This window comes from Oenanthe melanoleuca, chromosome Z (genome assembly GCF_029582105.1).
Source record: "Oenanthe melanoleuca isolate GR-GAL-2019-014 chromosome Z, OMel1.0, whole genome shotgun sequence".
Classification (NCBI taxonomy): Eukaryota; Metazoa; Chordata; class Aves; order Passeriformes; family Muscicapidae; genus Oenanthe; species Oenanthe melanoleuca.
In genome coordinates, this window is record NC_079362.1 from 24390673 (window position 1) to 24414727 (window position 24055).

At 48.1% G+C, this 24055-nt stretch overlaps 1 protein-coding gene across 2 annotated transcripts; it reads right to left on the reverse strand.

Moving 5' to 3' along the window:
* Window positions 1–2282: 2282 nt before the first annotated feature.
* LOC130264850 (maestro heat-like repeat-containing protein family member 7) lies at window positions 2283–11835 on the reverse strand. 2 transcript variants are annotated; one of them, XM_056513425.1, is made up of 22 exons: window positions 11474–11835; window positions 11108–11214; window positions 10568–10722; window positions 10076–10223; window positions 9616–9803; window positions 9389–9526; window positions 8809–8923; window positions 8241–8378; window positions 7822–7998; window positions 7533–7688; window positions 7103–7198; window positions 6797–6951; window positions 6305–6452; window positions 5845–6032; window positions 5618–5755; window positions 5038–5152; window positions 4720–4857; window positions 4295–4471; window positions 4003–4161; window positions 3745–3846; window positions 3237–3339; window positions 2283–2641 (listed from the first exon to the last, which is right to left on the reverse strand). In XM_056513425.1, the coding sequence occupies exons 1-22, from the start codon at window positions 11604–11606 to the stop codon at window positions 2418–2420; spliced, it is 3198 nt and encodes a 1065-aa protein (XP_056369400.1). In that variant the 5' UTR covers window positions 11607–11835; the 3' UTR covers window positions 2283–2417. The 2 variants fall into 2 exon arrangements, with proteins under 2 accessions (XP_056369400.1, XP_056369401.1); XM_056513426.1 differs by having other exon boundaries at window positions 4744–4857; window positions 11474–11817.
* Between the last annotated feature and the right edge of the window lie 12220 nt (window positions 11836–24055).

Sequence of the window (24055 nt, forward strand, 5' to 3'; positions counted from 1 at the left end):
CAAAAATATTATAAGCCTACATTTTTTTACATGTACATGTTTTTAAAGTAAAGAGGATGGTAAACATGCAAATAATATTTGAAGAATTCCTCCAGAATATGAAGAACTGTTGCAGTTATCTGGTAATATTTGCTATTCATAAACAAGGAGCATTCTCAGTGGCCTAGTTTACTGGCATGGTCACAGAAGAAGGAAATCTTTTTAGTATTTGGAGAATTCTGTTTCATTTTCTTCTAGGAGGATAATATGCAAAGAGTACTGCCTAAGCAAGAAACTTCCTCTGTTGCCTAGTGTTTTGTATTACCCCTTTGGTGAAAAACAAAAGGAAAAAAAATTTTCTTTGCTGTTTAAAAAAAAATTGTGTATGAGAAAGTGTTTTTACCTTTAGGAGATGTGTTAGGCCACTTGAATCTACAGAGACTTTGGCACTTATTGTGCTGCAATTAAGATACACAATTACTAGAATTAGCTCTTGTACAAACAGTTCATGAAAACAACTTGTCCTAAGAAAATTGTGATGAGAAAGGATGGCTGTAATACTAGATTGTGTTGCCCTAGCAGGAAGGAAACAGAGTACATCTCCATCCATGTTTCAGCTGTGTCAAAATGAAATTTGAATGTTTAGGCTGCATTTTGAGGAAGGGGCAATAAATTATAACAAAGAGAGGCCAGAATCAAGTTCCCACATCTGATCACTAAAAGTAGGCATGAAGTTTTCTCGGAGCTGTGGGATTTGATATCCACGGATTCCTGGGTTAGGGGAATTGACTAAGTCTTTGACTGAGACCACTAACAACTTAGAGAATAGCTAGTGGAGAGGTTATGCAGAAATTAGGATCTAATGAGATATCAATTGCAACTACATACAGTTGCAGCAGGAGCACCAGCCTGTATTACCTCTGTGGCAGCAGCAGGAGGAACCCAAAGTTCTGACACCGCAACGGACACATAGATATCACTCCTTAACACCTTTAATCCAAAACCCTAAGAGCAGTACTGGAGGATGGAGAAAGACATCACCAGTCTGAGCAAGTGACGCACATTTCAAGTAGACCACAGGCTGATTTAACTGTTGTTCCTTCTTATAAACTAGATCTCATTCTATTCACAGACAGCTCCTGCCACTCCCTGCAAGGACAGCAACAGATTATGTGTGCTATGGTGAACTGGGGACCGGTGACAGAAGCAGAACCACTGCCAGCAAAGATGAGAGCACAAATAGCAGAACTAGAAGCTTTGATGATGCAGCAAATATGGAAAGAGGGAAATGAGTGAACATACTTTGGTATACTCTAGAGAAACAGGGCCGTTACAGGAAAAACATGGATTTTTCACATCAACCAGCACAATGTCCTATTGTGACTCTGATGGCTAACCAGAGGAAATACCAAATTTGAGAGACCCTAAGATAATGGGTGAGAAGGACTACTCTACAGAAGAAGAGATACAATGGGAACAATGAAAGGCAACTCAAAATGATGATGGCATGTGGACAATTGGGGGAATAACAATTCTGACAAAGAATCATTTAGTCACTCTGGCTAGATGGTTTCATGATCAATCCCATGGAGGGGACACAGGCAATAGTTATCCAAGTACAAGAAATATTTGTAGCGCAATTGTGTTTATAACTCGGGGGTTGTCAGCCTTGCAGAGCTTAGCTGGCATTCCTCCTTGTGTTTTGCATGACTTCTGCTTGCTTAAGTTACATCCTAGTTTTATTTCTCCAAGGCTATGTTGTTCTGTTCTACTGTCCTTATCAAATACAATCAGTCAGATTGCTAGTAATGCCAAGGTCACGCACAATTTCAATCCCCATGTGAAACATTTCTTTCAAGAGTTGGCCTCGGTGATCAGTGTAAGTCCCTTTCAATTCAGAATATTCTCTGTGTGAACTTACATCCCAGTTAAGGCCTGTTAGATGGTGATGAATGCTTGACTCACTATGTTAACACGCAGAGAAGGATGAATCTCTTTATCGGTAACTGACTTTAGAGGATCCTTTGTGGTTTCAGATTGATAAATATTTCTGTCCTATGACATTCTTATTAGCCTTCACTCTGTTAAGTTTGTTACTTGCAATAATGATGTATGTAAGAGCAGTGGTTAAATACCTTGAAGGGGTTTTGTTCCCTCTTAGTATATTAGCAGATATGCTCAAATAAAACACAGGTGGGAGTGTTAAGGTACATAGTCAGTGCAGATAGCTCAGTGTGGAGCTCCAGTGCCAGCTGCAGATTGGGCACTGCCTGGCAGGAGCCCGAGGAAAGAGATTGTGAAATAGTGCCTATTTTTGCATTTTATTTTCCTTAAAAGGGGTGAAGAAAAGGGATCTAGGAGAAGAGTTGTCCTGTGGGTTGGGAGACACCAGAAGCCACCTAATACTTCCTTTCAGATGTCCCCATGAGCTCCTGGGATCAGTAATGCGGGGGCTTCCAGCGGCGAAACCCAACTTTGTGCCACAGAGAAGGCCAGCCATTTTCTAAGAGAGAAGCTTGCCTCCTCCATGCCTCACGGAGCTGGTTTTGCAACAGCCTGAATCTGGAGCTAGGATTTGTCTCCGCAGTTCTTACAAAGTGCCGGGTTTGAGTTACGAGGTTAAAGATGGAGGGGCTGAACTTGTTTGTCTTGCCTCGTGGGGCTGGAACAGAGAGGAACAGAGACAAGGTCAGAGCCCAGAGCTCTGGGGACCTCAGGTATCTATCTTGTCAGGGCAGCCCCACTCTGTCTCACCCCATCCAATCCCAGATCTTCCCATGCCCAGGAGGGAACTGGAAGTGAGAAGATAAGCCCTGAGGTGGTTGTGATGAATATCTCGTATGTCCCTTCAATCCTACACCACCCCGCTTGTGCAGAGAGAACAGAGTCCTGCCCAGGATCCTTCATGCTTTCAAACCCATCCCTTCTAATATCCCACTGCTCTCATTGATCCTTACAGGTGACCTGGAGCAATTCCTGCTGCTTGCTCATGTGCAGCTGCTGAGTACTAGGGACACCAAGCCTATCATCATCCCAGTGGCACATCTCCCCAGCACCAGTGCTGCCAGTCTGGGCACATGTGCTCCTCCCCTTGGCAGGGCTGAGCCATGTATAAAGCATAAGGGCAAGGGTGGGAGAGGGTGGCAGAGAGTCCTGAGGCGTAGTCAGGGTACCACAGCCACGGGGCTGAGTCACTCTGCTGGGGCTGAGCCCAAGCTGCAGTAGGGAAGCCAGGGACCCTGAAGGATTTTTCTCACCAGTGAGCCTCATGGCTGCCTCTCGAATGGACTTCTGTGGGCTCTGCAGGTACATCACGGACTGGCGCAGGTACCCATCCGCTCTGTCCCTCTCCTCTTTCAGCTGGAGGGAGTACAAGGGGACAGAGGGAAGGGTTGGCACTGACTCTTCCCTTTGGATGGGTGGCCCCTGCATCCAGGACTGACATCACTGTGTGGACACCCCTGATGGCCAGCCAACAGCTGGCTTGGAGGGAGCAGAGATGGTTACTCCAAAGAGAACCCCAGTGCTGTCCTGATGCCAAGCACAGCTGGCTTGGGGCTCTGTTGGCAGCCTGGCTCAGGGAGCCATAGGAGCCTGCATAAGACCCTGCTGGGCCACACACCAGAAGGGAGTAGTGTGTGGGGAGCAGGCTGATGGTGGTGAGTGCATTAGGAGGCAGGGACCACAGCTGCCAGCCCCTCACAGTGGGTACTGAGGGCAGAGGGCTTGTTCAGACACAGTTTGGGTCTTTGAGGCTACCCTTACCAGGCACTCGCCAAACCTCCACAGCTCTTCTGATTCCAGCAGCTGCTGAAGATTCCACCTCTTCAGGAATATCGTTGCTTGAAGCAGGGTTTCCCAAGAGGCCTGCAGAGCAGCAAAGACTGGGAGATGGCAGAGCATTCCAGGGCATAGGACCAGACAAAGGCCAGAAGGAGGCAGGAGTGCAGCGGTCTTGGAGGCCTTAGAGCAGAAGGCCACTGAGCCTGCTCACAGAGGACATGAGTGGGTCAGTGTCCTCACCTCTGCCACAAACTGGTTCTCATCATACATGTGGTAGAAGAGCGGGAGCAGGCTCTGTCGCACGCAGTCTGTCAGCCCCTGCCTTTCTTTTCCTTTCTGTACCAACGCCATCACCGCTTGAAAGATGCGAATGGAGAGCAGCTGCACACGGCTAGTATCCTAGTGAAAAGGAAGAGATCAAGAACCTCAGAACTGACTGCTCCATGTCCACCCGGACATGGAACTGAAAATCCACATAGGAAGAGTTTCCTGGCAGCACCTAGCACCTGTGGTGGGGGGCACAGAGCCTTACATTGTCAAAGAGTGGCCGGAGTGCCTCAATCAGCTGCACAGCGAGGGAACCGGCAATTGGCACATCTCTGTTCAGGAGCATCTCACTGAGCACAGAGAGGGTCATCCACAACACCTTCCTGTCTTTATCCTTCAGTACATCAGTGAGGCTTTCAGTCAGGTTTTCCATGCTTTCAGCCTGTGTGGAAGACAGTGCAATGTTATGAAGCCATGAAAGGCTGCATTGCCAGAACCGCTTCAACAGTTCAAGTCCATGCTGCTTCCTTACAGACCAGAAGGGCAGAAGCCAAAGGTTCCAGGCAGGCAAAAGGGAAGTCAGGAGAGCTAGAAGAAGCTGCCTATTTCTGAAGCCCATCTGTGTGCAAGCTACTATTTTACTCTGACCCATACTGGCTGCTCAGCTTCAGCTAGGCAGCTGCTTCTCACCAAAGAGGTTCTTTTGCAGAGTACCATGAGGCATCTGAGCAGCAGGAGACGCATCACACTGCACTCCCTCTGTAAATAGATTTGGACAAGCTGTAGAATGCGTTCCTCCCAGTTCTTTAAGTTAATGTACAGTAGGACCTGAAACAAACACAGCAGTGACAGTGTCAGAAGTGTCACCCCAGCAGCAGGGGACAAAGGGCACACAGCAGAGCCCAACTCTACCCTTCCTTCACCAACTGGACTCCCCTGCAGCTGCGTCTGCAAGAGGGCAGAGTGGTGGGACACAGCTCGGCAAGGCAGTGCTCGCCATCAGCTCACCTCCACAAGGAAGGCCATGGCAGCGACCTCCCAGTGTGCCTCCTCTCTGCGGAGCAGTCTGAACAGGTAGCGTGCTATCCGGTAACACAAGGGCTCTGAGACCCTCAGCATTGCTCTGCAGGGGAAAAAGGACATCATCGACTCTAAGCAGGGCAGACAAACCTGTCCTGGAACTGACTCACAGAGGCCTCTTCTTTCACCACTATCTCTTGCAAGGAGGAGGGTGGAGCTGAACACCAGCAGACTCATTTCAGGAATGAAGAGTTCTTCCCACGGGCAAGTCCTGTCCTCCAGGCTGTCAGTGGCCCTCCATGCAACCTCCCTATTCCCAGCAGGCTGTCCTCAGTGAGGCTGCCTGCAAACAGAGCTCCTGCTCTGTGCCATCAGCAGAGATGCTGGCACTCCTCAGGAAAGATGCTGGCACTTTGGGTTGTGGCTGCTCCAGTGCACCCAGCCCTCCAAGGCTTTATCACTCTTGTGCACTATCCCTCCGTGACAATTCCCTCTCACCCATCATCACAGGGATTATGTAGAGACTGTGGAGAAATAATAGCTGGAGTGGGGAGAATGTGGCTCTCACCTGGCCAGAAGTTTCACTGTATAGTGGTGGGTGTCAGTGTTGAGGAGTGTGTCCCAGCCACACTCCCGTTCAACTTCAGACACCACATTCTCATACTCCAGGTGACAAAGCAGTGATTTCATGGTCAGCAGTACAAATCTGTGTGCAGAGCACAGCCCAGGTCATGCCGGGAATCCTGGCCCCAGCTGCAAGGGCAGTGCAGAGATGGGAGGACCAGAATGGAGCACCTGTTGGGGTTTGTGGGCCGGCAGTGCTTGTGCTGGCATCGCCTCCAGAAGGCGTTGACCTCCTCTGGCATCTGCTCTGTGCTGGAGAAAACTTGGAAGAGCAGGGCCACAAAGAGGCGGGGGAAATACAGAATCATTCTCTCTGGGCCCTGGGGCAGGTGAATGATCTCCCACACTGCTCTGGTTGCCTGCAAAAAACCAAAACAGCCAGAGACCACTCAGCATTGAGACATCTCAGTGGCAGGGCCCAGCCATGGGAGGATGAAGCTGAGGCCTTGCTCTGTGCCCGACAGATGCAGCAGGAGCAGCATCTGACACCTGGCTGCCTCTGCACCTGCCATGAACACAGGTTTGTAGCAAACCATGTGGGGCAGCGGATGCAGTGGTGGGGCACAAAGGATGCAGAGATGCCAGAGAAGCAGCCCTTTAGGATGTGCTTGGGTCTAGTCCAGAAACTCACGGCCAGGGAAAAGACATCTGAGTTATCCTTATCAGAGGTGGATGTGCTGTGCAGTGGCCAGTCCTCCAGCACACAGAGGAGCTCTGGCAGCACCTTCTCTGCAGTTCTGTTTGAGGAGACAATCGCCATCCACATGGTCACAGCAACTCTGCAGGTCCAGAACTTTGTGTCAGTGGGTTTTTGGCCACAGCACCATGGCCCGGGCAGCTGCAGGGTCCCCAGATGGTCACTAGCTCTGCCCATGCTCACTGCCCCTCTGCAGCAGCACCCAACCAGACTGCTACTGTGAGTAGCAGACAGCCAAGTGATGGTGCCTTGAGGGGCAGGGAAGGAGCACAGCAGCAAGGCTGACATGCCATGACTGGGAAACAAAATCATCAGAAGGCCCTGAAAATCTTCCTCTTTCTGCCAGCATATGTGGGGCAGGTTCTACAGGTTGATGACCTTTCAGGCATATGAACTCTGAGCTCTCCAGGCCAGTGGGCCTTGTACCTGTCACATGATGGGGCACACCGCAGGAGGGTCACCACCACATCATGTGGCTGTGCAAGGGTCATCTCCTGCAGGGTCTTATCCAATCTGTGCTCAGCAGACACATCCTTGATGAATGAGAGCCATTGGTAAATATCCCTCAAAATGGCTGGCACCTGGAGGAGACAGACATGGCAAGATATTGTAGTGCCACTAGAGTGAGCCATTTCCCCAGCTTACCCCGTAGAAGTGCTTTCCTTTGCAATACCCTTTGCTGGCTTTAAAAAGCATTGACTAGGCTGTCTGGGGCTTTGAGTCTATCCTTACCAGATATTCTTCACCTTTCCATTTTGTTTCCAATAATTGCTCAAACTTCCTTTCTTGCAGGAATGTGTTAACTTGAAGCAGAGTTTCCCAAGAAGCCTGTAGAACAACAAATATTGGGAGATTTAATCACTGCTGGGAGCACCCAGCCTGTATGCTGTGCACGTAGGCAAGGCTCGGGGCCTTTCCTGGCCCTTAGTGGTAAGATGCAGCAACTGAGAAACCAAATTCATGAGTGGATTTCGTGCCTGGCAGAGTGACAGGTCATCTCCCATCTCAGGCACCTAGTACTGCAAGGACAGCAGAAAAGAGGTACCCCAGAATTGCTGTTCTGTAGCTAAAAGGAGGAGGATGCAGGAGCCGTAGGCTCCATAAGGCATCAGCACATCTGAGCAACTTTCAAATTGGATACCAGCATTTCAGAAGTTCTAACCTCTGCCACAAACTGGTTCTTGTCATGCAAGTGGCGGAACAGTGGGAACAGGCTCTGGCGTACAATTTTCTCTAGGGGCTCTTTTCCCTCTTCCTCTACCAACTCCATCACTGCTTCAAAGATGCGAATGGAGAGCAGCTGCACATGGCTAGTATCCTAGAGAAAAGGAAGAGAGCAAGAACCTCAGAACTGACTGCTCCATGTCCACCTGGACCTGGAACTGAAAATCCACAAAGGAAGAGTTTCCTGGCAGCACCTAGCACCTCTGGTGGGGGGCACTGAGCCTTACATTGTCAAAGAGTGGCCGGAGTGCCTCAATCAGCTGCACAGCGAGGGAACCGGCAATTGGCACATCTCTGTTCAGGAGCATCTCACTGAGCACAGAGAGGGTCATCCCCCTCACCTCCCTGTCTTCATCCTTCAGAACCTCCACGAGGCTTTCAGTCAGGGCCGACATTGTGTTGGCCTGTGTGGAAGACAATGCAATGTTGTGAAGCCATGAAAGGCTGCATTGCCAGAACCACTCCAGCAGTTCAACCCCATGCTGCTGCCTCAGAGCCCAGAAGCCAAAAGTCTATTCCTATGGAGTCTGGTAGATAAATAGGAAGTCAGGGGAGCTAGAAGAAGTTACCCATCTTCTAAAGCCCATCTGTGTGCAAGCTACAGTGTTATCAGTCCCATACTGGCTGGCAGCTGCCTGCTTCTCACCAAACAGGGTGTTCTGCAGAGTACCATGAGGCATCTGAGCACCAGGAGACGCATCACTCTCTGCTCCCTCCACAGGTAGATTTGAAAAAGCTGTAGGATGCGTTCACCCCAGTGCTTTATATTCAGGCAAGGCAGGACCTGAAATATACAGTTCAGTGACAGGGATGCACGGCTGATATAACACTATCACTGCACAGCTCTAGGTAGAGACAGCAATAAAGGTATATGCAAGATCAATGGCACCAGAGCTCAAAGATATTAGAGGCTGCAGAACACCCCTGCTCATCCACTGTCCTGTGTAGGTAGCTCACTTCCTCCACTCTGTGCCCCAGCTTTGGCAGCCTCCAATATCATGACCTTGAGAAGGCATGATGGAAGAGGAGGAGCTGTCACAAGGACAGCACAAACCACAAACCATAGGTGTCACCCCAGCAGCAGGGGACAAAGGGCACACAGCAGAGCCCAACTCTACCCTTCCTTCACCAACTGGACTCCCCTGCAGCTGCGTCTGCAAGAGGGCGGAGTGGTGGGACACAGCTCGGCAAGGCAGTGCTCGCCATCAGCTCACCTCCACAAGGAAGGCCATGGCAGCGACCTCCCAGTGTGCCTCCTCTCTGTGGAGCAGTCTGAACAGGTAGCGTGCTATCCGGTAACACAAGGGCTCTGAGACCCTCAGCATTGCTCTGCAGGGGAAAAAGGACATCATCGACTCTAAGCAGGGCAGACAAACCTGTCCTGGAACTGACTCACAGAGGCCTCTTCTTTCACCACTATCTCTTGCAAGGAGGAGGGTGGAGCTGAACACCAGCAGACTCATTTCAGGAATGAAGAGTTCTTCCCACGGGCAAGTCCTGTCCTCCAGGCTGTCAGTGGCCCTCCATGCAACCTCCCTATTCCCAGCAGGCTGTCCTCAGTGAGGCTGCCTGCAAACAGAGCTCCTGCTCTGTGCCATCAGCAGAGATGCTGGCACTCCTCAGGAAAGATGCTGGCACTTTGGGTTGTGGCTGCTCCAGTGCACCCAGCCCTCCAAGGCTTTATCACTCTTGTGCACTATCCCTCCGTGACAATTCCCTCTCACCCATCATCACAGGGATTATGTAGAGACTGTGGAGAAATAATAGCTGGAGTGGGGAGAATGTGGCTCTCACCTGGCCAGAAGTTTCACTGTATAGTGGTGGGTGTCAGTGTTGAGGAGTGTGTCCCAGCCACACTCCCGTTCAACTTCAGACACCACATTCTCATACTCCAGGTGACAAAGCAGTGATTTCATGGTCAGCAGTACAAATCTGTGTGCAGAGCACAGCCCAGGTCATGCCGGGAATCCTGGCCCCAGCTGCAAGGGCAGTGCAGAGATGGGAGGACCAGAATGGAGCACCTGTTGGGGTTTGTGGGCAGGCAGTGCTTGTGCTGGCATCGCCTCCAGAAGGCGTTGACCTCCTCTGGCATCTGCTCTGTGCTGGAGAAAACTTGGAAGAGCAGGGCCACAAAGAGGCGGGGGAAATACAGAATCATTCTCTCTGGGCCCTGGGGCAGGTGAATGATCTCCCACACTGCTCTGGTTGCCTGCAAAAAACCAAAACAGCCAGAGACCACTCAGCATTGAGACATCTCAGTGGCAGGGCCCAGCCATGGGAGGATGAAGCTGAGGCCTTGCTCTGTGCCCGACAGATGCAGCAGGAGCAGCATCTGACACCTGGCTGCCTCTGCACCTGCCATGAACACAGGTTTGTAGCAAACCATGTGGGGCAGCGGATGCAGTGGTGGGGCACAAAGGATGCAGAGATGCCAGAGAAGCAGCCCTTTAGGATGTGCTTGGGTCTAGTCCAGAAACTCACGGCCAGGGAAAAGACATCTGAGTTATCCTTATCAGAGGTGGATGTGCTGTGCAGTGGCCAGTCCTCCAGCACACAGAGGAGCTCTGGCAGCACCTTCTCTGCAGTTCTGTTTGAGGAGACAATCGCCATCCACATGGTCACAGCAACTCTGCAGGTCCAGAACTTTGTGTCAGTGGGTTTTTGGCCACAGCACCATGGCCCGGGCAGCTGCAGGGTCCCCAGATGGTCACTAGCTCTGCCCATGCTCACTGCCCCTCTGCAGCAGCACCCAACCAGACTGCTACTGTGAGTAGCAGACAGCCAAGTGATGGTGCCTTGAGGGGCAGGGAAGGAGCACAGCAGCAAGGCTGACATGCCATGACTGGGAAACAAAATCATCAGAAGGCCCTGAAAATCTTCCTCTTTCTGCCAGCATATGTGGGGCAGGTTCTACAGGTTGATGACCTTTCAGGCATATGAACTCTGAGCTCTCCAGGCCAGTGGGCCTTGTACCTGTCACATGATGGGGCACACCGCAGGAGGGTCACCACCACATCATGTGGCTGTGCAAGGGTCATCTCCTGCAGGGTCTTATCCAATCTGTGCTCAGCAGACACATCCTTGATGAATGAGAGCCGTTGATAAATGCCCCTCACAGTGGTCGGCACCTGGAGGAGACGTGGCAGGGAATTGTAGTGCCACTAGAGTGAGCCATTTCTCCAGCTTACCCTGAAGAAATGCTTCCTTTTCTAGCACACTGTGCTGGCCTAAAAGTCTGCTGGATCCCCAGCAGACCCAGCTTGAAAATGTGCACATTTTCTAGTTGGCCAACCCTTGCCTTAGACTAAATTTCTCCAATCTGGAGGTGCCATTTCCTATGCTCACATCCATCATGGCAGCATGATCCTCTCCTTTACAGGAGTTAGCATTTGCCATACCCTTAGGGAACTTGATGGTATCATCTTTATGATCAATAGGCTTATGGAAGTCCAGAAGTATCTTAGAGCAGGAAAAGGAGCCATGTCCCATCTAGTGCTCTGCTGCAGTGCTTACCCCAGCTGCAACAATAGGTTCAGCCCAGGCAAAGAAGTCTGCAAGTGCCTGTGCATTTCTGTGGCAATGGGTACGCTGCTTCTCTTCTGGCAGTTTCTCAACTGTATCTGGCAAAAAGCAACCACAGTCAGAGCTGAGGGACTGCAGGAGAGTCTGGAGACACAGCTGAGCCCTGCACTCTCCAGCAAGGGCCAGCTGGAGACAACGACTTGTGGGAGCACCAATCTCTGCCTCACTGGCTGCAGCCTGGGACTGAAGGTGCTCAGGGGATGGAGCGGGGCTACTAGGGAAATCAACCCCATTCCATTTCCCCTTCTTCCCTGGGGATGTCCACCGTGGATGGGATGGCCCAGCTCAGCCACTTACCTGCTTGCAGCAGCTGGACTCCCTCCACTTCTTCAGGCTGAGGTGATGGTACAGCCCCAGGGCTTTTATAATCACCCTCCTCCTCCTCCCCCTCCTCCCCTTCCCTCCCCTTCACTGAGGTCAATCTTAGCATGCTTGGGGTTCTCTGGGACACTGGGGCATCCCTCCCTTCAATCCTGCTGGAGCTTTGGCTTTGAGGGCTTCAGCCACAGGGGTGGAGGATGTCCTAGAAGAGAAGATGCAGGTCTGCAAGACATGAGGTGGCTATGCGGGGCCTTCTTGCAGCCCCGCTCTGTTCCTTCCTGTCCTGTTGTGTCTTCTGGGGTTATGTGGCTGGATGCTTTGACAATAGAGACAGGTCACAAAGTGCCCATATTGCGGTGGGTCACAAAGGGCCTTGTGACATCCAATGACATGACATCCAATTGGCAGTGCCTACGTCACAGTGGGTAACACAGGGGTCCATGGCATGTGCCATCCAATTGCCAATGCCCATATCATGGTGGTTGGTTGCCATGAACATCCTAATGGAGAAATCAGAACTATGGGCATGCGTTGCTTTGAGCATGTCTCCACCGATGTTCTTTACCTGATTCTCTGATCCTTTTTCAAGCCACTATGTCTTCTTCCTCCAGGGTTCTCATGCTTGTCCCAGTGAGTCAGACTGCAGCCTCCCAGGTCTCTAATCCTGCAGTCCAAAGAGAGAGGGAAACAAACACACCACATCAGTCACCTCATTTGTACACAAGAAAAGGAAAGTACAAGCACAGCCCAGAAGACCTTTACCACAGCAAGGCATCAACATTGGTGCCAAGAGAGTGAACAGTGGGTGCCTCTATTACACTCTAGCCAGGACCACAGTCATGATCTGACCAGTGTCTTTGGAGTGGTGGTGCCTCCAAAATTAAAAGCAGATGCAATGTTTTTGAGCTGCAATGCCTACTATAGATCATCATTCTTCAAAGTACCATTAACAATGAACAATCAATGAGCAGTAAGAACAATAAGCATGCAGTAAGAACCAGCATCGTAGGAACAATTAACAGTAGCAATGGACAAACAAGGACGCAGGTACCATCTTAGGATTGTATGGGGTCATCTAACATGTAAAAACGAGGCAGATGAGGAATGCTAATTGCAAATGTCTGTTTTCAGGGCAAATTAATGTCACAGGTGGGGTTTAAGAAAGTTTTACCATGGAGACTGATTTTATTATGGTGGTCTTAATGGAGTAGGCAATGATCCAAATGAAAATAATCACAATTATAATAATTCTCAAAGTCTGAAAGAGTCTAGTTAGCCAGCTGACAAGAAAACGCAAGCACATTGAGAACTGCTCCTAGCCAGTAGTTACCAGTGCAGCAGCAATCTCCCTATTAGCAATATTCTTCATTTTATATCTAGCAATCTTTGTCATTGTGTTCATCTCTTCATGCAGTTGCGCTGAAACATTTGGGATGTGGACACAACAGTCACCTACTGATAAAATCCTCTCTCCACATGCACCTTTTCAATACAATAAAATCAATAGTAATTTATCTGTTTTCTTGTAATTGGTGGGTCAGTAATTTATCTGTTTCCTTGTAATTGGTGGGTCAGGAAGCATGATTTGGAGAGTCTCAGAAGGGAGCAGTAGATTGTGGAGTACAAATCCTTTACCAAGACAGCATTCCTTGGTAATGAATGGGAGGCATGAAAGATTGAGATAATAATAGATCTGCCCAGAGCGGGTCAGAAACAATTTGGATCTAAGCATTTCTTGTATTAGGTAGGGAGCTGCTGCTTACAGTGTTGCTTGGTCTGTTCATGTGTGTGTGGTACCTGACTTTTCATGTGTTCCCAATGATCTTTTTGGTTGTAATAATTCAGCCGAGACTCCATTTTCTTCATGCAGAAAAGCTAATTCTTTATTCACATAATGCATTTTTATAGTGTTTTTACAGACGTGATGTGCAACTTTAATTGGTTAATAGCTTTCTTGCTAATTACTCTTTTGCTTAGTAAAAAGTATTTTGTTTGTCCACCAAATCTCTCTATTCTTGAATTGTTTACATATTTTCTTCACTGATTCTCGTTGGATAGACCCATAGTTTACCCAGGTACAGACTTGTTTTTCTCACCAAGAGTAGGTTATTGTGTTAACAAACACTCATTTCCAAGATTAATTTTGCCTGAGAACTTGCAAGTTGCAGTTAGAAAAAGTGACAGACTAGCTTTTATGGAGGATCACAACCTCACCATACCTCTCCCCTACCAGACTATCCCTTGAACTGGCTGTGGAAGCTAATAACCTTACCACAGCTGTCCCCTGGAGAGATACCCCCTAGATGGGGCCATCCTCCCTTGCCGTGGCGAGCCACCCCAAGGGCTTCAGCTATCCCACCATGCTTTGGTGGCCAACTTGATTTTTTTAACTCATTGGTCCCTCCCCCTTTGGTACCACCCTTGCTTTCTCCATAAAACCTTCAGCTTTTCCTCAGTTCGCTAGGGAGCTGTTGTCCCTGGCCCCCTTCATAGAGCTGCTGAACAATAAATGCTATCTCTGTGGAATTGCTTTTTGATGATTCTGGCTCTCTGTTCCTGAGTTGGCCTGGGGTAATCTTCACAAGGCAGAGCTGAACTCGCAGAGCTGAAATCATATAGCTGAAATTCACTGATAAGAGCTGATACCTAGCAGCCCCAGGCTGCTCTTGCTGAAGTTCCCTGATGGCCAAAGAAGTACCAAAGCCCCCTGGAAGGCTGTCTCTTGCAAGACTTCTCCCTAGGAAGGGCGTGGCACTCCAGGTCAGACTGACAGACTGCTGGCCACAATAACTGGCACCCAAACTCCAGTCCTGGTCCCCCTCTGCTGAAAGTCCCTGGAGAGAGCTTCAGGACTGAACCACTGTCGGACCGTCAGTCCTTGGACAAAACTGTTCTAGCAGAGGCTCTCTGAAGAGATCCTCACTTACCACCTGGGAGAAGAAACCCTGAGCCTTGGACCGCACGGCTAATCCCCAAACCGGCAGGCTTCCTTTTGACCTGACCAGCTGACGATTGTAAGTTAAATTCAGCCTTTCCTGCGTGCTTCTATATTTGGGTCATTTTTGCTTTTTTTCCCATTTTCCTGCCAGGTTGGGAATGGGACTGCCAGGATGGGATTAAGGCTGGGAAAACCTCGCCTATCCCAAACGGAGAGAAATCTATATTCCCAATTCCTAAATACCCTTTCTGCTAGCAACTTTAAATTTTCTAAAGGAAATCTTTCTAAAAGGAATCTTAAATTGTTTATCCATTGGATCTGCAAGCATTTTCCTGACTGTTACGGGGACACTGTCTGTCTCAACTCTTTCTGGGACTGTGTGGGGAGCAAAATATATGCTCTTCAAACTAAAGGAGATTTTTCTGTTATTCATTTCATCCTTTTCTTCCATATGAAGTTAGCAGAAAAAAATACCTCAGTTTCCCTCTCTGTTGCCCCTCCCCCATCCCATGGACCAGATGCCACTGCCTTATTCAAATGCTAATAGCCACATTAGCCACATTTCTGGCTCTACAGAAGAAGAGATACAATGGGAACAATGAAAGGCAACTCAAAATGATGATGGCATGTGGACAATTGGGGGAATAACAATTCTGACAAAGAATCATTTAGTCACTCTGCCTAGATGGTTTCATGATCAATCCCATGGAGGGGACACAGGCAATAGTTATCCAAGTACAAGAAATATGGCCAGCTCCAGGAATTTATGCCACGACAAAAGAGAATCGCAAATGGCTGCCCGACTTGACAAGAGTTTTCAAGCAGCAGACTGAACTCACAGTTAGGAGGATGACCATGGATCGATTTCCCTTCTCAGAGACTCCAAAGAGACCCTGCAGACATGCCACCTGTGGCAGGGTGAGAGTAGATCAGCTGTCAGGCTGGGCAGAAGACTTTGCAAAAAGGAAGACTTTTTCAGGAGGAATAAGAGAAGCCTTCTGTTGGGGGTTGAGTGTTTTTTCTATTACTGTGTCCATTTAAAGAATTTTTCCCATTATCATGCCAGTGGAGCTGGCCGGTTACACCACGGATCTTTGCGGGCTCTGGACAAAAGGGGTAGGTGGGATCGGCTTTGAGAGGGGCACTCGTGCTTCTGGAGGGGACTCGTGTTTCCGGGGAGCTCAGAGGAGGATCCCCCAGTCTTGGAGCCACGCGGCCGAACGCAGGAGAGAGCCAGACCCTCTGCCATCACCTGCCCCGCATCTGCCCTGCTACAGCCTCCAGTCTCTGCAGACACAGCTGAGCACCAGAACCCAAACGGTGAGCGAGGAGCTGCCCGCTCCAGCCGCTCCCCCCTGAGACCGGCGCGGCCGCGGCCGCCCCTTCCCGCCTCTGCTCCCGCCGAGAGAGAGCGTGCTCACAGCTAAAGAAAGGACTGGAACCGAGTAATCTGTTCTGTTTTGTTAGTAATTTTAACAACTGCTGTTGTTTCTGCTGGTACAGTTAGATATATTAGTAAAAGAGCTGTTATTCCTACCCCCTTATCTCTGCCTCAGAGTCCTTGATTCAAACGTTTATAACACTTGGGAGGGAGTGGAGTTCAGGTCTCTGTTTCAAAGGAAAATTTCTGCCTTTATTGGCAGACACCTGTCCTTCAAACCAGGACAGATTTTGGCACCCAACATGGGACCCAAGGGCATAAAGAGGAGAGTTAAGACAGGAGTAACAGCTCTCTTAAGTGGCAACATGCTGTCTGGTTTAATCTGGTTTGGGCTCCATGTGGCCACAGATACCTCTCTCTCATTTTCAAGCCCTTATTTGAATATGAGCCCCCTCACCAAAGGTACTGTAGCTATTATCTGAAGTAAATAGTCTCAGTTAAGAAATGTTAAAAGCTGTTAGAAGAGTTAAAGAAATTGTTGTTACCTTATTGTTTTATCCACTTGTTGGTTCACTAGTTCTCTGGTCAAGTTGCTGTGTTGTTTTCCCCAGTTGAATGTACAGTCCCTATATACTTCAAACCCCAGTTTATTGTATCCCAGTTTCCCATTTCCGCCCTTCCACCTACCATGTCCGCCCTTTCCCTTACCTCACTTCCGGCTTGCTGCTGCCTGCCTATCAAGTTAAGCAACACCTTATATGTAAATCTCAAGGAGTTACCCAGTACCAACATTACCAGAAGTCGTCTTTAAGAAGAGAATTCACGAGGGTAGTCAACTAACACTGAACTCAAGTCCACAGATTACATCCACCAACAAGCTAAGTCACCTGCAATGTGCCCTTTGTAACTGTTTAATCACCGTGACCTCAAGAGCAGTTAAGAAGGATGACACCCCCAGACCAATGAGCCACCACAGAGTTCTGGACGTGCCTGTGAGGTTGGAACTCCCAGTTCTGCCCTCGGACAGGATTGCACGAGAACCTCCTCTCCGCGTTGGATTGGCAGCAGGCAGCAGGCGTCGGGCCTCCCTACGACCCCCATTAAATAAAAGAGCTGGCATTTAATAAAGGCTTTGGCCCGCGCCTGTTTATCTCAGTTTGGGGGCTCGTCCGGGATAGGCCACACCCAGAAGAGGACGTCGGAGGGGAAGGTGCCGCCCCGAAGAGGCCCTCTGGGTCAGCTGGCCACCCCGGACCCGGAGCTGCGTGGGACTGGGACAACGCGGAGAGAGCTGGTAAGAAGACCGGCGGCGGGCACGGGAGGCGAGCGAGTGTGGTGTGGATGAGACGGGGGCTGGTAGCTCAGACCCCCGAAGTGAGTGTGGACCCCTGAGTACCGCGGTTCCGGACTCCCGCGAGGGGGCCGGCCGGGAAAAGGGGGAAGCGAGTGAGGCCTACCAAGGCCTAGAGGTTGAAAGAGGCGCCTCCTGGGGTAGTAGCACCCCCCCCAGATCACCGGGCGTGCGGTGGGCTAGGGTTGTTCGTGTGTGTGGCACGCGGTAGTGGTTGGCCTGGGGCAAGCAACGCAAACCCTGGTAGGCCTAACTTTAGGAGGGGGGTGTAGGAAGGGGTAGCCGGCGCCCCGCTAGGACCGAGCCCCCAGGGACGAGGGTTTAGGAAGGGGTATCCGGGCCCCACTGGGACCTAACCCAACTCCCACCAATAGCTGGGAAGAGTAGAGGGGAGGGGGTGACCGGTGACCGGGGCCCCGCTAGAGACCGGCTCTGTCCCAGTTCTTACTTGGAGTGTAGGGAGGGGCAAGCAGTAACTGCAAGACCCGTTGGGACCTAACTCCAATCCACTAAGGGGTGTAGGGAGGGGCAAGCGGTAACTGCAAGCCCCGTTGGGACCTAACCCAAATCCACTAGGAGTGTAGGGAGGGGCAAGCGGTAACTGCAAGCCCCGTTGGGACCTAACTCCAATCCACTAGGGGTGTAGGGAGGGGCAAGTAGTAACCACAAGCCCCGTTGGGACCTAACCCCAAGGAAAAGTGACAGTCCGACTGTTTTGAAAGGGCTGTGGGGTGAGTGTGAAGTAGGTGTCGTAAAAACCGGTTCGTTCTCTTAACAGTTTTATTGCCCATCAGTAATTTCCTTTCGAGTAGGGGCACCTTATAACTTTCCGTAAAAAGGAATTTATATCATAATTTAGAAAAGGCCAAATTATTTTTAGTTGTTAAAAGTTCTGTGTTGTGTTGCCTGTCATTAATCTTCTGTTTGGGTAGAGGCACCTTAGAATTTCTTTTAGGCCTAATTGAAACCACAGCTATGGGAAGTTGCATGAGCAAAAGTAGGGGAAGCACTAAAAAAGGAAAGGGAAAGGGAAAGAACATTCCCCCTGACAGTCCCCTGGCGATAATGTTAAATCAATGGGACACCCGGGAGGCCACTATGAATCAAGATAAAATTAAAATGATACACTATTGTATAGAAGTGTGGCCTGAATTAAATCTACCAGCACAATGACCTTGGTATGGAACTCAAGACCCATGGATGTGTTCCCTATTAAACCAGTATTTAAAAACTTGGGAGAGTTCTAATATTGAGCAACTTCAGTATGCAGCCTGTTGGGAAACTAACACTATAAACAAAGAATCTGTAAGAATATGTAAAATACAAGAGCAAAAAAGGGAAGAGCAGGAAAGAGAAAAGGTTAAAAACTGGGATCCCCTTGATAACCTACCTCCTCCCCCTCCCCCTGTTCCTCTCAACCCTCTACCAAGCTCCTTACCTCCACCGTTACCAAGCTCCTTGCCTCTGCCATTAACATTTCCTCATCCATCTTCACTTGAACTCTCAATTCCCCTTCAGCCCAAATCCTCTGAGACTTGTTCTTCTCTACCACCTAACACCCCAGTTTTAAATCAAAACACCATCCCCACACCTTCACCCTCAACCTTACCTTTGCCGCAATCTCCTCCACCTTCCCTAACCCCTACCGGTAGTTTGGCCCCTGCACCTCCACCAATAGCAGTTCCCTCACCCCCTTCCAGTTGGGAGTTAAACCTGTCCCCAACGGATAGTAATGTATCTTGTAATAGCCAAAAAACATCTACCTACATGCCAAGTGATAAACTAACGGAAGGGCCCTACTGTAATACACGGTCTAAAACAAGGGCAGAAAAACTATTCCCACTTAGAGAAGTCCCAGTGGGTGGAATAGCTGGTGGAGTAGGGTTCGTGAATGCTCCGTTGACGGCATCCGAAGTCCGGGGGTTCAAGAAGGAGATAGGAAGTTTAGTAGAGGACCTGGTAGGCATTTCAAACCAGGTGGACCAATTCCTAGGACCCAATATCTATACCTGGGGAGAGATGAACTCAATCATTAATATACTATTTAGTTCGGAGGAGGTCCGTATGATACGAGCAGCAGCCTTACGTATTTGGGACAGAGAGAATAGACAGGGACCACCCGGTGACCAGAAATTACCTCTAGCAGATCCCGGGTGGGATCCCAATCAGGAAGAAGGGAGAAGAAGCATGAGCGATTATAGGTCTTTAATAATTAGAGGAATAAAAGAGTCTGTGCCTCGCAGTAGTAACACTAAACTAGCTTTTGATGGAGTACAGGAGAAAGATGAGACTCCGGCAGCCTGGCTTAATCGACTAAAAAGAAACTTCCAACTTTATTCAAATATAGACCCGGATAGCCCTGAAGGCCAAATATTATTAAAAGTACATTTTGTTACAAAAGCTTGGCCTGATATCAGAAGGAAACTAGAAAAACTTGAGGAGTGGCAAGAAAAGGGAATTAATGATTTACTTAAAGAGGCCTTAAAGGTGTATTTGAGAAGAGAGGAAGAAAAAGCGAGAACAAAAGCAAGGGTTATGGTGGCAGTAGCCAGAGAATGTGTGGGGGTAAATAAGGATCAATTAGGAGGGCCATTCAAACCCAATGGGGAAGACCCCAAACCTGTACTAGGGGGATCTAGGGACTATCCTGAAGTGAGTAAAAATAGCCATAACGAGAAATTTGGGAAGTTTCAAATTGAAAAAAGATGTTACTACTGTGGGGAAGTCGGACACATAAAGAAGTGGTGTAAAAAGCTTTCCCTAGATGAAGCCATCGCCAGGGAGCAAGACACCCTGGAGAAAATCTTAAAGGGTGATGATTAGGGGTGTCAGGGGCTCTACCCATTAGGGGACCTCATGGACCATCAAGAGGAGCCCTTGGTAAATTTTGACATTGGTCCCCAAAATTTAGAACTTGAGTTCTTGGTTGATACAGGAGCTGACCGATCCAGCTTAAAGGAACTCCCGGCAGGAGTTAATATAAGTAATAGAACTTGTGAAGTAATAGGGGCAGAAGGAAAGCCATTCAAGGCTGCCATAATTGAAAAGGTGGAAATAAAAGGGAATTTCAGACGGTGTGTGGCGGACTTGATTTACCTCCCCCATTTAGAAAAGAACTTGTTGGGGAGGGATCTCCAAATTCAACTAGGCGTGGCAGTCATCCCAAAGGATGGAAGAATGATAGTTCACATAATGAAGTTAACTGAAGGAGATATAAAGGAAATTAATTCTGAGGTATGGGCAGAGGAAGAAAAAAGTGGTTTCTTAAATATCCCACCAATAACTATACAAATGCAGGCAGAAACTCCCCCTATCAGAATTAAGCAATACCCCATGTCTCTGGAAGGAAAAAAGGGTTTAGCACCAGTTATAGAACATCTATTAGTAGAGGGCATCTTGGAACCATGTATGTCTCCCCACAATACACCCATACTGGCAGTTAAAAAGGCAAATGGCAAATACAGACTAGTCCAGGATCTGAGGGAAATTAATAAAAGAACCATTACCAGGTATCCTGTCGTGCCCAACCCCTATAATCTCCTGAGCAAAATCCCAAGAGAGCATGCTTGGTTTACTATAATAGATTTAAAGATGCATTTTGGGCATGCCTGCTGGCCGAGGAATGCCGGGATTGGTTTGCTTTCGAATGGGAACATCCAGATGGAAACAGGAAACAGCAGTTAAGATGGACACGATTACCTCAAGGATTTACAGAATCCCCCAATCTTTTCGGGCAAGCTTTAGAGGGGGTATTAGAGCAGTTCACTCCAGAAAATGAAGTTCAAATTCTCCAATATGTAGACGATTTGCTAATCTCTGGGAAAGAACAAGACCAAGTAAAAGTAACTAGTATCAATCTCCTAAATTTTCTAGGGGCAAAGGGGTTAAAAGTATCCCGGGACAAATTGCAGTTTGTTGAGTCTGAAGTTGTTTTCCTTGGTCACATAGTTGGGAAAGGATACAAAAAGTTAAGTCCAGAAAGAATCTCAGGAATTCTATCTATACCGACCCCGAAAACAAAACGTGATGTAAGGAAACTTTTGGGTCTCTTTGGTTATTGCAAATTTTGGTTAGACAAATACACTCAAAGTGTTAAATTCCTCTATGACAAGCTCGTAGATTCAGAACCCATCAATTGGACACCTAAAGATGAAGAGCAATTGGATAAATTAAAAGAAAAATTATCCTCAGCACCAGTCCTAAGTTTGCCTGACCTTAAAAAGGAGTTTGATTTGTTTATTAATACAGAAGGGGGAGTTGCCTATGGGGTACTAACGCAGGAATGGGGAAGTTGCCGAAAACCAATAGCTTACCTTTCCAAGTTGTTAGATCCAGTGGCAAAAGGGTAGCCCACATGTCTTCAAGCGGTTGCAGCCGCAGCTACCCTAATAGAGGATGCCCAAAAAGTAACCTTACAAGGAAAAATCAAAGTGCATACTCCACATGACATCAAAACAATTCTAAACCAAGGAGCTCAGCAGTGGTTAACGGAGGCCAGAATATTAAAATACAAAATCATATTAATGACTACAGATAACTTAACATTAGTCACCTCCCAGAGCCTAAATCCAGCCCAGTTTCTTTCGGAAGAACCTTTACAGGAACTGGAGCACAATTGCCTGGAACTTATAAATTTCCAGACCAAAGTAAGAGAGGACCTTGAAAGTATACCATTACCCTACGGAAAAACATTATTCATTGATGGGTCATCAAAAGTAATACATGGGAAGAGAGCATCTGGGTATGCTGTAATTGAAGGAGCAAAGGGCAAAAACCTAGAAGTTTTGGAAAAAGGGAAGCTACCCTCTAATTGGTCAGCCCAATGCTGTGAAATTTATGCCTTAAAAAGAGGATTAGACCTGCTAGAAGGGGAACAGGGAACTATCTATACAGACTCAAAATACGCGTTTGGGGTAGTCCATACTTTTGGAAAAATCTGGGAAGAGCGTGGCTATCTAAACTCAAAGGGAAAAGATCTAATACACAAAGATTTAATAAAGTTGGTATTGGAATCTTTACTTAAACCTGCAGAAATTGCAGTAGTACATATAAGAGGCCACCAAAAAGGGAATACTTTTGAAGAAAGAGGCAATCGTTTTGCTGACCAAATAGCTAAGGAAGCCACCTTGAGTTCAGAAAGGCCTGTAAAAATCTTAAAGTTAAATGATGTACCCCAGAAACCGGAAAAAGAGGAGCCTATTTTCAGTGAAAAGGAGTTAAAAGTAATAAAAAACCTGGAATTACGTCAAGGGAGCCAGGGAGAGTGGGTAATGTCAGATGGGCGCAAGTTTCTGAATAAGGCACTAGCACAGAGATTGTTGTCAGAAATACATGAACTAACCCACTGGGGGGTTCAAGGATTATGCGATCATTTTCTAAAAGAAAATTTCTGTGTCGGAATATATGACCTAGCGAAGGCAATAACAAAGGGATGCCTAATCTGTCAAAAGGTCAACCAGAAAGTAATGTGTAGGGCAGAACCTGGAGGAAGAAAATTAGCTCTAAGGCCATTTCAAAGCATTCAAATAGATTTTACCGAGATGCCCCCAGTCCAAAAGTATAAACACTTATTAGTTGTGGTAGACCATCTCACCCATTGGGTGGAAGCCTTCCCCACAGTAAAGGAAACATCGGAAGAGGTCGTAAAAATAATTCTGGAACAAATTATCCCTAGATACGGATTAGTTAACAATATCGATTCTGATAGAGGCCCACACTTTACCTCCCGAATACTACACCAAATTATCAAAGCCCTGGGAATTAAATGGAGATTGCATACTCCGTGGCACCCCCAAAGCTCCGGAAGAGTGGAAAGAATGAATAAAACCCTAAAAAATGTGTTAACAAAATTAATTGAGGAAACCCAAATGAATTGGCTCCAGTGTTTGCCCCTTGCCTTATTGCGTATTAGAACAAGGCCACGTGCTGACATAGGGGTCTCCCCCTATGAAATTATGTTTGGGCTCCCCTTCTTAATTACCCCCTTCAGTTCAGCAAATTACTTAGAGGGAGAAGCTGCAACCCGAGAGTACCTAAAAGTTATTGGAAAAACCATACAGTCTCTTAAAAAGAGAGCTTATCTACCTCAAACCTCCCCGCTTGACTCAGATGCCCACCAGATTAGCCCAGGGGATTGGGTTCTTGTTAAATCCTGGACTCACACTCCTTTATCTCCTAGATATGAAGGCCCCTTCCAAGTCTTGCTCACTACACACACTGCCGTGAGGACACAAGAAAGAGGTTGGACCCACATTTCCAGAATAAAAGGACCTGTTCCACCTCCCACTGGCGAATCAAATCCCGTAATATCTCACCCAGGAACTCCTGAATGGACTGTGGCTAAGAGCCCTACAGGTCTCCGACTTGCTTTTAAAAGGAAAGCAAAAGACAGTTAAAACAGTTCAAACAGTTACTGCTGTTACTAAAAAGTTCAGAGGTAACTTTGTATCAGGTTAAATCCCTACTAGTTTACCTGCGTGCTGTCGTAACCATTAAGTTAAAAGGTAATGTTGTAAAATGACAAGTTTTGTATCAGTTTAGTGCAATCCATGTTGTAAGCCCATACATTCTTCTCCAAGTTTAAATAGCACCTAGTCCTCTACCCCTGAATCAGACCCCAGTTACAATATAGGGCCAGTTCTCCTGCAGAGCATCCCCCAAAAGCCATTAATTAAATAGCCTGGGAAAAAGAAATGGAAAGACTCTGGAAAGCGGTTGCTCTACCCAAAGGGATCTCCACCCCCTGGAGACAAGACCGGGTGAGACCCAGAGAGGTTCATACCGGACTCCTGGGAGGAATTCTGATGGCCTTGTTCGCAAGCAATCTCACAAGGAGCGAAGAAGTGCAGTGCACTAAGTGCTACCACCCACTTTATGATGGAGAAACTT